The following is a 13,574-nucleotide window of genomic DNA, read 5'->3' as shown; positions in this document are numbered from 1 at the left end:
AAGTAATCTATAATTAAATGTAAGATAACTCCATAATCACTATTTGCATCTGAGCACCTGACTACAGTTTTTACAACATTTCCCATTAGGAATACAGCGATAGTACAGTTTGCGAGGGAGTGAATCAAACAATACCAGTTCTCTCTACCCTACCCAGATGCTTTGGCATATATTGGCTGGAGGAAAACTGGAAAAACCTTCTCAAGTAAACCAAATCTGAGTGCCAGGCAGCCCTAGGACCTAACTGCCACATTCTTTATGGGAATCAAAGATCCAACCCTTTAGCTACTCAGCTGCATCGTTGAATTGTTGTTCTTTAATTTTAGCTTTGAATCTTTAAATGGCTAATCCTGATCGATGTCATCGTCCATTTATGATGATAGCAGAGAAGGGAGTTCAATTATAATAAAAGGGAGGGATTTGAGCAATTTCATTCACCCAATGTGACACTTCTCTGGAGGTAAGCACTACTCTACTTAGCTTATTTACCAAAGTTCTGTTCACTGCCAATGTACATCAATGAACAAGAAAGAGACAGGATTCACTAATATAATCAGTATGTGAACTTCAGCGAAGAAAATAAGACATTTTTCAACGACACTAAGCCTCTGGTGCAGTGGTAGCATGCCCGCCTTTGGGCCAGAAGGTGCAGGGTTCGTACCCTATTCCAGACAGTCCCAGCGAGTGGAGTCAGAGCTCTGGCTTTGAATTCTGGGTTGACATTCAGCGGATACTCGCATCCGGTGGCCCCCACTCAAGGGTTGTGGGAGCCCATAAAACCTCCCGATGTATAGGGCTGGTATAAAGATGATTGCGGCCAATGGAAGGAGCGTTAATGCGGCCAGTCACACTGTTAATCAGCCTGTGAATCCTTCCACTTCCAAAGGGAACAGTGAGAAAACACAAAAAAAAAGGAAGGTAAGGAGAAAGAAAAATGTCATCTTTAGTGCAAACAATGTGTTTAATGCTGAAAGCAGGAATTGAGGAAACTGATGAAGGCCTAATGATGGAGAATGAAACTTGGTGTAACTTGCAAGTTGATCAATTGCTTTTTCAGCTCAGCAGCTCTGAAATGCATTTTATTAAACTCTATCCAAGTCTGTTGAGGCTAAACAGACCTATTAACTAATATAGAATGAACTTATTAATGTACAGAGAAGAAATGAATGCACAACATCAAACTAATATTTCCCTGAACGATTGTACTTAAAAAATGTAATTTACTTATATATTGAATATTGAAAATCAGGGCAATAAAGTTACTTACCACTGTGATGTAAATGCACCATAAAACACCGTTTCCTTCCAATTTGGAGTTTTCAAAATAAAAACATCCTGAATAACATTGAAGACAAAATTGGATTCAGGCAGAGTGCAAACCAGCTTAGCTTTTAGGAATGATGTCCACCTCTTCTGTAAAATCCTTGATCCTCCCTGATCACCCTAAAAATAAATCAAATAAATATCAGTATTTAAAATTTACTGCACATTTGCCAACAGACTTATATTACATTTAGGTGTCCAGTACTTGTAAAGTACCTTCCCTAGATCAATTTAGTCACATGGATTAATTTAATCTCAGCGGCAAGTAAAAACATTCTAAATTCCCCCACAACACCAAGGTCCAGGCGGATATTGTTTCTAACCAGCTTTCTCCTTATCCTAAAGCATTGACTCATTGCTGGGGTACAGTTTCATGTGCACCACTCCCCTGCAATATCTCACCCAAATGTCCATTATTCACGCATGAGCCTTCACACAAAATGTCAGCAGGGTATTTTATCACATTGAGCATCATGAGCTCATCAGATAGTGATCAGGGACTAATTTCCCCATCCTTAACCTGGGGGTTTACGGTCATATTAGCATTTAAACTGAGATCAGCGAATTCAGCGCAGAGTGGAGAGTGGAACTAAGACTGGTCTATGTAGCTTAGCCACTCATTGGATAAGTTGCTGAGATACTGGAGGAGCTGCGTTTACTGTTAAATTAATCTTATAACAGCAATAATTGTAGCAGATAAAGGCATCCACCGAGTTGTGTTTTTCTTTCAAAGCAAATTTTAATTTTGAATGGTCTCTCCAGAATGGGTTTTGAAAATAAAATCTTGTCACTAAAAACTTGCACACAAATGCATTAGTAAATATGTCAGCGGCATATTCAAATGGTCACTCTTCATGGAATCCTATCCAAGAACCTGCAAGAGGCAACAATCTCTCGCATCCATAAAAATGGCGAGAATCAACATTCAGCACTTCCTATGAACTAATTTGATGAATGAACTGTGGCTTCGAAATACTAACCAAACCATTATAACTACAGTTCAATGTGTTCATACACAATTTGCTCAAACTGAGTGTGGAAGTCAATCATTTGGAATGTACAATCACCAATTACATTTATCTATGAAACAAACCGTAACATCTGAGCTCATACTGATATTCTCACTTGAGGCAAACAATGCACTTAATAGAGTGGGGTCTTCCTCTGGGCAATACTTGAGGCAACAACACTTTGTATTTATATAGCGCCTTTAACATAATAAAACGTCCCAAGGCACTTCAGAGAAGTGTTATAAGACAAAAAATTAAATTTGACATCGAGCCAGATAAGAAGAAATTACGGCAGAAAATAGGTAGGTTTTAAGGAGAGTCTTGATGGAGGAAAGAGAGCTGAGCGGTTTAGGGAGGGAGTTCCACAGCTTAGGGCCTCGGCAGCTGAAGGCAAGGACCTGGCAATGGGATTTAGATCAGTATTTAGCAACTGGAGTTCCTTGATTTACTGAACCTCTTATAATGCGCGATTGTTAATAGATGATGTCACCAAACTTCAGCCTTTGCTATTGTACAGGGCAGAGACATCCAATGTCTGGATTACTATTTATTCCAGCCATTAAACCGATGGGATGGCTACTTGACCCTCTCAAAGAATTACAGAAATCAAAGTAGGGCTCAAAGAACTAACTCTTGCAATGGCACCATAACCAAAACACAAGATCAACAACGCCAAAACGAACACTGGCACATAATTTGCAGTCAAAATAACGCCGAGGCAACTTCAGGTGACGGCAGATGCATGGTTAAATGTGGAAATCTAAAAGTTGCTATCCAAGAATTGAAAATGGCATCTCGCTGTCTGGCTCACAGGTCCGCAACCAAATACTTCAAGTACTTCTGGGTTAATACAATTCATATTATCCTAGCCTACTTCAGACAAATTATATTGACACATTGAGAGATTGCAAGGGTAATCTGGAATAATTTTCCTGTTGTATTGGAAGGTTATGAATATCCTCTAAAGAGTATGTCTCTTTTAGATATCAATATCTATTCCACACTTCACATTTCATGAGGCAGTTAAACCCATCACCCACAGTGGCCAAGAGATAAGGCTGAGATTACCCAGAAAAAGCAGCCTCCCAGAGCCCAGAAAGAAAAAAGAGGACAACGGGGGGGATGTACTAACAAGGAATATGACTGCAGAGGAAGCAGATTCACTCACAAACATACTATTATAATAATACTATATTCACTATAAAGGAATAAAGGAACTAATAATTATATATGGCAAATGTATTAAAACATAACAAAAATAGGCTGCTGTGCATTTTAACTCTCGTTATATAAATACCAAAATTAGGGGGGAAAAAATAGCATTTATAGTCTGCTAGTGTCACTGTCATTCTCTTTTAAACAAACTATTTTACACAGCATCAATGACCCTTGGCAACAAGAATTGATTACTTGCATGCATGGTTTTCCTGATACTAGAGCTCCAAGCATGAGCTTTTATTAAAATTAAATAGCTTCTATTGCCGTATCTTACCTTGCACACACGAGCTATTCTTGGCACCAGAAGTCTGCTATTAAATTCATATTCAACAGACACTTCAGTGAAGAAAAAATAGACTTTATCATCACGACCATCCAAATTATTTTCACTCTCTCTTATCACATCTGAGTAGATAAAATTTGGCTCTGTGGAAAAGAAACAAACAGAAACTTGGTAATTGGAAAACCATGGACACTTTGAATATTCTATGACTAACAATCCCCGAAAGAAACACAAATCTCTATTACGCTTGGCCCAACAAAAATGGACCAATTTCCAGGAAGCATTGTTCATACATTCAATATTGTGGGTCAGCTGAGTATCTGGCATGCAGTGAACTATACCACCGTGTTTAAGAGTCTCTGACTCAAGCTACTGAAAAATGAACACAAAGAATTATGTGCTCACTTTCAATGCATAGGACGCAGACTCCTTACTCAAGTCGAGAGTTCAGACATATGTTCACAAAACCAAGGCTTAGGGACCACAATGCGTTCCCAGCAGCACTGCTAGAGTTCAACCAGGTAAAAACCATAGAGCTTACAAATACAAAGCTCTGATAAAATTATCAGTTATTTGTCCAGCTTATACTACACTTCCAGTTAGCACAGAGGTTTATTGGGTAATCTGGAGCTGAGTGGGATGAATCTCAGTCCCCATTTCTAGGTTCTATTATTGAGCCTAAGTAGCTGATCAATTATCAGTGGCATGGTTGAGGTATTGGATTACCAAGTCTGCCACAAAGGGTTGACTTGGTTTCGAATTTCCATCCCCAGACATGTAATGTTCAAGCCATGTCAACCTCAAAGAGACTGCACTTACCCACTCCTCAGGAGGACAATTACTAGTTGTTTTGTAGATAACTGACAAGCACAGGTTTAAGCCCTTGCTACATGAACAGCTGTAACGTGATTTACAGATTGTACTAAACTGTACCTTGAAATGAAATGCACGCTAGTGCATTGTATGGAACTGCTGTCAGCATCTAAACGAATTGTATGGAATTGCTGACCGCAAGGTACTGAACTATTTCCCAATGTATTGTGAAAATTTTATATGAATAAAGTATATTTTTTGAAAAAAAAATGAACAGCAAGTAGCAACAGTTCCTAATGAGCGGCATGGTGAGTAACATAACTATGAAATGCTCACATGTTCAAGATGTGACAGACTGCTTCAGTTGATAGCACCCTTTCCTCTAAGACAGAAAGACTATTGGTTAGATCTGTACATGCCCAAGACTTGAGGGAATAAGCTAGGTCAATAAGCTATTACTGTACTGAGAGAATGCCGAAATGTCCAATATGCCATTCTACAAATGAGACAAGCCATTAACCCAAGGTCCAGCTGCCTGTTTATTAAAGACCCCATTCAAAAAGCAGGCGCTTCTGGCCAACATTCCTCCTTCAGCCAATACCACGCAAAAAAACCTAATGAACTGGCCAATCACCTGACTGCTATTTCAGAATTACTGCTGGTGCAGAATGTCCGTCACATTTCACTACGTTCACTGCACTTCAAAAGTAGCTCACTGCAAGAAGCGGTTTGAAATGTTTTGGCACGCTATATAAATCAAGTATTACTTGAGTTTTGGTATACTACATTTTTTTTTTATTCATTCATGGGATGGAGACATTGCTGGTATTTATTGCCCACCCCTAATTGCCCTTGAGAAGGTGGTGGTGAGACGCCTCGTGAACCGTTGCAGTCATGAGAGAAGGTAATCCGACAGTGCTGCCAGGGAGGAAGTTCCAGAATTTTGACCCAATGAAGGAACGGCGGTATATTTCCAAGTCAGGACGGTGTGTGACTTTGAGGGGAACTTGGACGTGATGGTGTTCCCATGCGCCTGCTGCCCTTGTCCATCCAGTTCGTAGAGGTCACGGGCATGGGAGGTGCTATCAAAGAAGCCTTGGTGCATCTTGTAGATAGTACACACTGCAGCCACGGTGGGCCATTGGTGGAGGGAGTGAATCTTTAAGGTGGTAGATGGGGTGCCGATCAAGCGGGCTGCTTTGTCCTGGATGTTCACGAGTATTGTTGGAGCTGCACTTATCTAGGCAAGTGGAGAGTATTGCATCACACTCCTGATTTATGTCTTGTAGATGGTGGAGAGTCAGGAGCTGAGACACTCACCTCAGAATACTCAGCTTCTGATCTACTCTTGTAGCCACAGTATTTATGTGGCTGGTCCAGTTAAGTTTCCTGTCAATGGTGACCCCAGGATGTTGATAGTGGGGGTTCCGCAATGGAAACGCCATTGAATGTCAAGAGGCAGTGGTTAGACTATCTCTTATTGGAATAGTCATTGCCTGACACTTGTGTAGTGTGACTGTTACTTGCCACTTATCAGCCCAAGCCTGAACGTCATCCAGATCTTACTGCATGCGGGAATGGATTGCTTCATTATGAGGAATTGTGAATGGAACTGAACACTGTGCAATCATCAACGAACATCCCCAACGTCTGACCTTATGATAGAGGGAAGGTCATTGATGAAGCAGCTGAAGATGGTTGGGCCGAGGACATTGCCCTGAGGAACTCCTACAGTGATATCTTGAGGCCGAGGTGATTGGCCTCCAACAACCACAACCATCTTCCACTGTTCTCGGTAAGATTCCAGCCAGTGGAGAGTTTTCCCCGATTCCCATGACTTCAATTTTACTGGAGCTCCTTGATGCCACACTTCGTCAAATGCTACATTGATGTCAAGGGTACTCACTCTCACCTCACCTTTGGAATTCAGCTTTTTTGTCCATGTTTGGACCAAGGCTGTAATGAGGTATGGAGGTGAGTGGTCCTGGCAGAACCCAAACTGAGCATTGGTGAGCAGGTTATTAGTGAGCAAGTGCCGCTTGATAGCATTGTTGACGACATCTTCCATCACTTTGCTGATGATGGAGTGTAGACTGATGGCACAGTAATTGGCCGGATTTGATTGGTCTTACTTTTGGTGGACAGGACATGCCTGGGCAGTTTTCCACATTGTCGGATAGATGCCAGTGTTGTACTGGAACAGCATGCCGAGAGGTGTGGCTAGTTCTGGAGCACAAATCTTCAGCACGACAGCCGGGATGTTGTCGGAGCCCATAGCCTTGGCTGAATCCAATGCGCTCAGTTGTTTCTTGATATCACGTGGAGTAAATCGAATTGGCTGAAGATTGCTTCTGTGATGGTAAGGACCTCAGGAGGAGGCCGATATGGATCGTCCGTTCTGGCTGAAGATAATTGCAATCGCTTCAACCATGTCTTTTGCACTCGGGTGTTGGGCTGCGCCATCATTGAGGTTGGGGATATTCATGGAGCCTCCTCCTCCTGTTAGTAGATTAATTGTCCACCACCCTTCATGAGTGAATGTGGCAGAACTGCGTGTCTAGAGGCGAGGCTAGTTCTGGAGCATGGATTGGATCTGATCCTTCACAAAAATATAGGCCTGGATTTTAGCCTGGAGGCAAGTTCTTTGCAGGGAGGGGGAGGGGGGGTGCGGGGCAGGGGAAGAGGTGCCATTGTAAGGGCAGGAAACCCAGAAGAACAGGTTTCCTGAATGTGTTGCAGAATTTAACTGCAAGCTTGCTTTACATTTTTGGAAGAGATTATCTGTCCTTCTGCGCATGCGTCCTCCCCTTTCTGCGCATGTGCGTTGGCACCGAGGTCCAGCCACGCATGCGCAGTACCCTACAGTGCAGTGCGGCCTGCGCTTTGTTCAGCTCTGTGGATCAAGGCCCTGGAGAAGCTTCGATCAAAAAGGGAGAGATGGGGGATCGGAGGGAGAGAGAAATGGGGGTGGGTGGGGGAAGAAAGTGGGAGACGGAGGGGGAGAAAGATAGAGGGGGGGAATATCGGAGGAAGAGAAAGAGACAGAGGGAAAGCGAGAGAGGGCTACGGAGAGCGACAGAGAGAGGGCTACGGAGAAAGAGAGAGAGGGAGACGGAAAGTGAAGGCGACGGAGAGCGAGGGCGAGGGAGAGCGAGAGAGTGAGGACGAGGGAGAGCGAGCGAGAGCGCGAGGGCGAGGGAGAGCGAGAGAGCGAGGGCGAGGGAGAGCGAGAGAGCGAGGGCGAGGGAGAGCGAGAGAGCGAGGGCGAGGGAGAGCGAGAGAGCGAGGGCGAGGGAGAGCGAGAGCGAGAGCGAGGGAGAGGGGGAGGGAGAGGGAGAGGGAGAGGGAGAGGGAGAGGGAGAGGGAGAGCGAGAGAGCGAGGGCGACGGAGAGCGAGAGAGACGGAGAGCGAGAGAGCGAGGGAGAGGGGGAGCGAGGGCGACGGAGAGCGAGGGCGACGGAGAGCGAGGGCGACGGAGAGCGAGGGCGACGGAGAGCGAGGGCGACGGAGAGCGAGAGAGCGAGGGCGACGGAGAGCGAGAGGGCGACGGAGAGCGAGAGAGCGAGGGCGACGGAGAGCGAGAGAGCGAGGGCGACGGAGAGCGAGAGAGCGAGGGCGACGGAGAGCGAGAGAGCGAGGGCGAGGGAGAGCGAGAGAGCGAGGGCGAGGGGGAGGGAGAGGGAGAGGGAGAGGGAGAGGGAGAGGGAGAGGGAGAGCGAGAGAGCGAGGGCGACGGAGAGCGAGAGAGACGGAGAGCGAGAGAGCGAGGGAGAGGGGGAGCGAGGGCGACGGAGAGCGAGGGCGACGGAGAGCGAGGGCGACGGAGAGCGAGGGCGACGGAGAGCGAGAGGGCGACGGAGAGCGAGAGAGCGAGGGCGACGGAGAGCGAGAGAGCGAGGGCGACGGAGAACGAGAGAGCGAGGGCGACGGAGAGCGAGAGAGCGAGGGCGACGGAGAGCGAGAGAGCGAGGGCGACGGAGAGCGAGAGAGCGAGGGCGACGGAGAGCGAGAGAGCGAGGGCGAGGGAGAGCGAGAGAGCGAGGGCGAGGGAGAGCGAGAGGGCGACGGAGAGCGAGAGAGCGAGGGCGACGGAGAGCGAGAGAGCGAGGGCGACGGAGAGCGAGAGAGCGAGGGCGACGGAGAGCGAGAGAGCGAGGGCGAGGGAGAGCGAGAGAGCGAGGGCGAGGGAGAGCGAGAGCGAGAGCGAGGGAGAGGGGGAGGGAGAGGGAGAGGGAGAGGGAGAGGGAGAGGGAGAGGGAGAGCGAGAGAGCGAGGGCGACGGAGAGCGAGAGAGACGGAGAGCGAGAGAGCGAGGGAGAGGGGGAGCGAGGGCGACGGAGAGCGAGGGCGACGGAGAGCGAGGGCGACGGAGAGCGAGGGCGACGGAGAGCGAGGGCGACGGAGAGCGAGAGGGCGACGGAGAGCGAGAGAGCGAGGGCGACGGAGAGCGAGAGAGCGAGGGCGACGGAGAGCGAGAGAGCGAGGGCGACGGAGAGCGAGAGAGCGAGGGCGACGGAGAGCGAGAGAGCGAGGGCGACGGAGAGCGAGAGAGCGAGGGCGAGGGAGAGCGAGAGAGCGAGGGCGAGGGAGAGCGAGAGAGCGAGGGTGAGGGAGAGCGAGAGCGAGAGCGAGGGAGAGGGGGAGGGAGAGGGAGAGGGAGAGCGAGAGAGCGAGGGCGACGGAGAGCGAGAGAGCGAGGGCGACGGAGAGCGAGAGAGCGAGGGCGACGGAGAGCGAGGGCGACAGAGAGCGAGGGCGACAGAGAGCGAGGGCGACAGAGAGCGAGGGCGACAGAGAGCGAGGGCGACGGAGAGCGAGAGAGCGAGGGAGAGGGGGAGCGAGAGCGAGAGCGAGGGAGAGGGGGAGGGAGAGGGAGAGGGAGAGGGAGAGGGAGAGGGAGAGGGAGAGGGAGAGGGAGAGGGAGAAGGAGAGGGAGAGGGAGAGCGAGAGAGCGAGGGCGACGGAGAGCGAGAGAGCGAGGGCGACGGAGAGCGAGAGAGCGAGGGCGACGGAGAGCGAGAGAGCGAGGGCGACAGAGAGCGAGGGCGACAGAGAGCGAGGGCGACAGAGAGCGAGGGCGACAGAGAGCGAGGGCGACGGAGAGCGAGGGCGACGGAGAGCGAGAGGGCGACGGAGAGCGAGAGAGCGAGGGCGACGGAGAGCGAGAGAGCGAGAGGGCGACGGAGAGCGAGAGAGCGAGGGCGACGGAGAGCGAGAGAGCGAGGGCGACGGAGAGCGAGAGAGCGAGGGCGACGGAGAGCGAGAGAGCGAGGGCGACGGAGAGCGAGAGAGCGAGGGCGACGGAGAGCGAGAGAGCGAGGGCGACGGAGAGCGAGAGAGCGAGGGCGACGGAGAGCGAGAGAGCGAGGGCGACGGAGAGCGAGAGAGCGAGGGCGACGGAGAGCGAGAGAGCGAGGGCGACGGAGAGCGAGAGAGCGAGGGCGACGGAGAGCGAGAGAGCGAGGGCGACGGAGAGCGAGAGAGCGAGGGCGACGGAGAGCGAGAGAGCGAGGGCGACGGAGAGCGAGAGAGCGAGGGCGACGGAGAGCGAGAGAGCGAGGGCGACGGAGAGCGAGAGAGCGAGGGCGACGGAGAGCGAGAGAGACGGAGAGCGAGAGAGCGAGGGCGACGGAGAGCGAGGGCGACGGAGAGCGAGGGCGACGGAGAGCGAGAGCGACGGAGAGCGAGAGAGCGAGGGCGACGGAGGGGGTGGGGCGATGGAGAAGAAGGGAGGAGACAGGAAGAGAGAGAGATAGGGAGAGAGGGGGAGGGTGTGACAGGGCGAGGGAGAGAGGGGGAGGGTGTGACAGGGCGAGGGAGAGAGGGGGAGGGTGTGACAGGGCGAGGGAGAGAGGGGGAGGGTGTGACAGGGCGAGGGAGAGAGGGGGAGGGTGTGACAGGGCGAGGGCGAGAGGGGGAGGGTGTGACAGGGCGAGGGAGAGAGGGGGAGGGTGTGACAGGGCGAGGGAGAGAGGGGGAGGGTGTGACAGGGCGCGGGAGAGAGGGGGAGGCTGTGACAGGGCGAGGGAGAGAGGGGGAGGCTGTGACAGGGCGCGGGAGAGAGGGGGAGGCTGTGACAGGGCGAGGGAGAGAGGGGGAGGCTGTGACAGGGCGAGGGAGAGAGGGGGAGGCTGTGACAGGGCGAGGGAGAGAGGGGGAGGCTGTGTCAGGGCGAGGGAGAGAGGGGGAGGCTGTGACAGGGCGAGGGAGAGAGGGGGAGTGTGTGACAGGGCGAGGGAGAGAGGGGGAGGGTGTGACAGGGCGAGGGAGAGAGGGGGAGGGTGTGACAGGGCGCGGGAGAGAGGGGGAGGCTGTGACAGGGCGAGGGAGAGAGGGGGAGGGTGTGACAGGGCGAGGGAGAGAGGGAGAGGGTGTGACAGGGCGAGGGAGAGAGGGGGAGGGTGTGACAGGGCGAGGGAGAGAGGGGGAGGGTGTGACAGGGCGAGGGAGAGAGGAGGAGGGTGTGACAGGGCGCGGGAGAGAGGGGGAGGGTGTGACAGGGCGAGGGAGAGAGGGGGAGGCTGTGACAGGGCGAGGGAGAGAGGGGGAGGCTGTGACAGGGCGAGGGAGAGAGGGGGAGGCTGTGACAGGGCGAGGGAGAGAGGGGGAGGCTGTGACAGGGCGAGGGAGAGAGGGGGAGGCTGTGACAGGGCGAGGGAGAGAGGGGGAGGCTGTGACAGGGCGAGGGAGAGAGGGGGAGGGTGTGACAGGGCGAGGGAGAGAGGGGGAGGGTGTGACAGGGCGAGGGAGAGAGGGGGAGGCTGTGACAGGGCGAGGGAGAGAGGGGGAGACTGTGACAGGGCGAGGGAGAGGCTGTGACAGGGCGAGGGAGAGAGGGGGAGGCTGTGACAGGGCGAGGGAGAGAGGGGGAGGCTGTGACAGGGCGAGGGAGAGAGGGGGAGGCTGTGACAGGGCGAGGGAGAGAGGGGGAGGCTGTGACAGGGCGAGGGAGAGAGGGGGATGCTGTGACAGGGCGAGGGAGAGAGGGGGAGGCTGTGACAGGGCGAGGGAGAGAGGGGGAGGCTGTGACAGGGCGAGGGAGAGAGGGGGAGGCTGTGACAGGGCGAGGGAGGTAGGGGGAGGCTGTGACAGGGCGAGGGAGAGAGGGGGAGGCTGTGACAGGGCGAGGGAGAGAGGGGGAGGCTGTGACAGGGCGAGGGAGAGAGGGGGAGGCTGTGACAGGGCGAGGGAGTTTAGAAGAATGAGAGGAGATCTTATTAAAACATATAAGATTCTGAGGGGGCTTGACAGTGTAGATGCAGAGAGGATGTTTCCCCTCGTGGGGGAATCTAGTAGGGGGTATAGTTTCAGAATAGGGGGTCACCCATTTAAAAAGTACTTTTGAAGTGCAGTGACTGTTGCAATATAGGAACCACTACAGTAAATTTGTACGCAGTAAGGTTCCACAAACAGCAATTAAATACTTGAGCAGGTCATCTGTTCTCGGTGTTGGTTGAGGGATAAATGTTAGCCAGGGCAGTGCAGCACTCCTTCAGTACTGAAGTGATGATCCAAAACAGAGATTGGGACCTAGTATTATGTGATATACTTACCATTTAACCAGGGTATTGCATACTCTGTCCTTAAATGGCTCCGAAGAATGACAGTCTCACTTCCCAGGAAATTGAAGACTGTCCCAGAGTAAAGCTCACCATCTGAAATAGTACAAAAAATGGCCCTCTTATTATAAAACAGCTAAACATTTCAACTGTATGTGCTCAGTCAACATAAATGGATGGAAATATATTTAATATCAATTAATTTGGAGTGTTGTGCTTTTCACTTCAAACTGTAGGACACTAGTTCATAACTGCAATTCTCTTCTGTGTTTTCATAGAAACATAGAAAATAGGTGCAGGAGTAGGCCATTCGGCCCTTCTAGCTTGCACCGCCATTCAATGAGTTCATGGATTAACATGCAACTTCAGTATCCCATTCCTGCTTTCTCACCATACCCCTTGATCCCCCTCGTAGTAAGGACTTCATCTAACTCCTTTTTGAATATATTTAGTGAATTGGCCTCAACAACTTTCTGTGGTAGAGAATTCCACAGGTTCACCACTCTCTGGGTGAAGAAATTCCTCCTCATCTCGGTCCTAAATGGCTTCCCCCTTATCCTTAGACTGTGTCCCCTGGTTCTGGACTACCCCAACATTGGGAACATTCTTCCTGCATCTAACCTGTCTAACTCCATCAGAATTTTAAACGTTTCTATGAGGTCCCCTCTCATTCTTCTGAACTCCAGTGAATACAAGCCCAGTTGATCCAGTCTTTCTTGATAGGTCAGTCCCGCCATCACAGGAATCAGTCTGGTGAACCTTCGCTGCACTCCCTCAATAGCAAGAATGTCCTTCCTCAGGTTAGGAGACCAAAACTGTACACAATACACCAGGTGTGGCCTCACCAAGGCCCTGTACAACTGTAGCAACACCCCCCTGCCCCTGTACTCAAATCCCCTCGCTATGAAGGCCAACATGCCATTTGCTTTCTTAACCGCCTGCTGTACCTGCATGCCAACCTTCAATGACTGATGTACCATGACACCCAGGTCTCTTTGCACCTCCCCTTTTCCTAATCTGTCACCATTCAGATAATAGTCTGTCTCTCTGTTTTTACCACCAAAGTGGATAACCTCACATTTATCCACATTATACTTCATCTGCCATGCATTTGCCCACTCACCTAACCTATCCAAGTCGCTCTGCAGCCTCATAGCATCCTCCTCGCAGCTCAGACTGCCACCCAACTTAGTGTCATCCGCAAATTTGGAGATACTACATTTAATCCCCTCGTCTAAATCATTAATGTACAGTGTAAACAGCTGGGGCCCCAGCACAGAACCTTGCGGTACCCCACTAGTCACTGCCTGCCATTCTGAAAAGTCCCCATTTACTCCTACTCTTTGCTTCCTGTCTGACAACCAGTT

The 13,574-nt window shown here is 50.9% G+C and overlaps 1 protein-coding gene across 1 annotated transcript in view; it reads right to left on the bottom strand.

The window, feature by feature from the left end:
* Nucleotides 1-13,574, bottom strand: part of LOC139264760 (semaphorin-4D-like) — a 232,684-nt gene that overhangs the window by 26,323 nt on the left and 192,787 nt on the right. The window contains exons 7-9 of the mRNA XM_070881848.1: nucleotides 12,202-12,303; nucleotides 3,826-3,977; nucleotides 1,268-1,443 (exon numbers count right to left, since the gene is read on the bottom strand). Of these exons, the coding sequence (XP_070737949.1) occupies nucleotides 1,268-1,443; nucleotides 3,826-3,977; nucleotides 12,202-12,303 (430 nt within the window). The remainder of the gene's footprint in view (nucleotides 1-1,267; nucleotides 1,444-3,825; nucleotides 3,978-12,201; nucleotides 12,304-13,574) is intronic.

Source organism: Pristiophorus japonicus, chromosome 1 (assembly GCF_044704955.1).
Source record: "Pristiophorus japonicus isolate sPriJap1 chromosome 1, sPriJap1.hap1, whole genome shotgun sequence".
Taxonomy (NCBI): Eukaryota; Metazoa; Chordata; class Chondrichthyes; family Pristiophoridae; genus Pristiophorus; species Pristiophorus japonicus.
The sequence above is the reverse complement of the archived record's forward strand: the minus strand, read 5'-3'. Positions and strand labels throughout refer to the sequence as shown.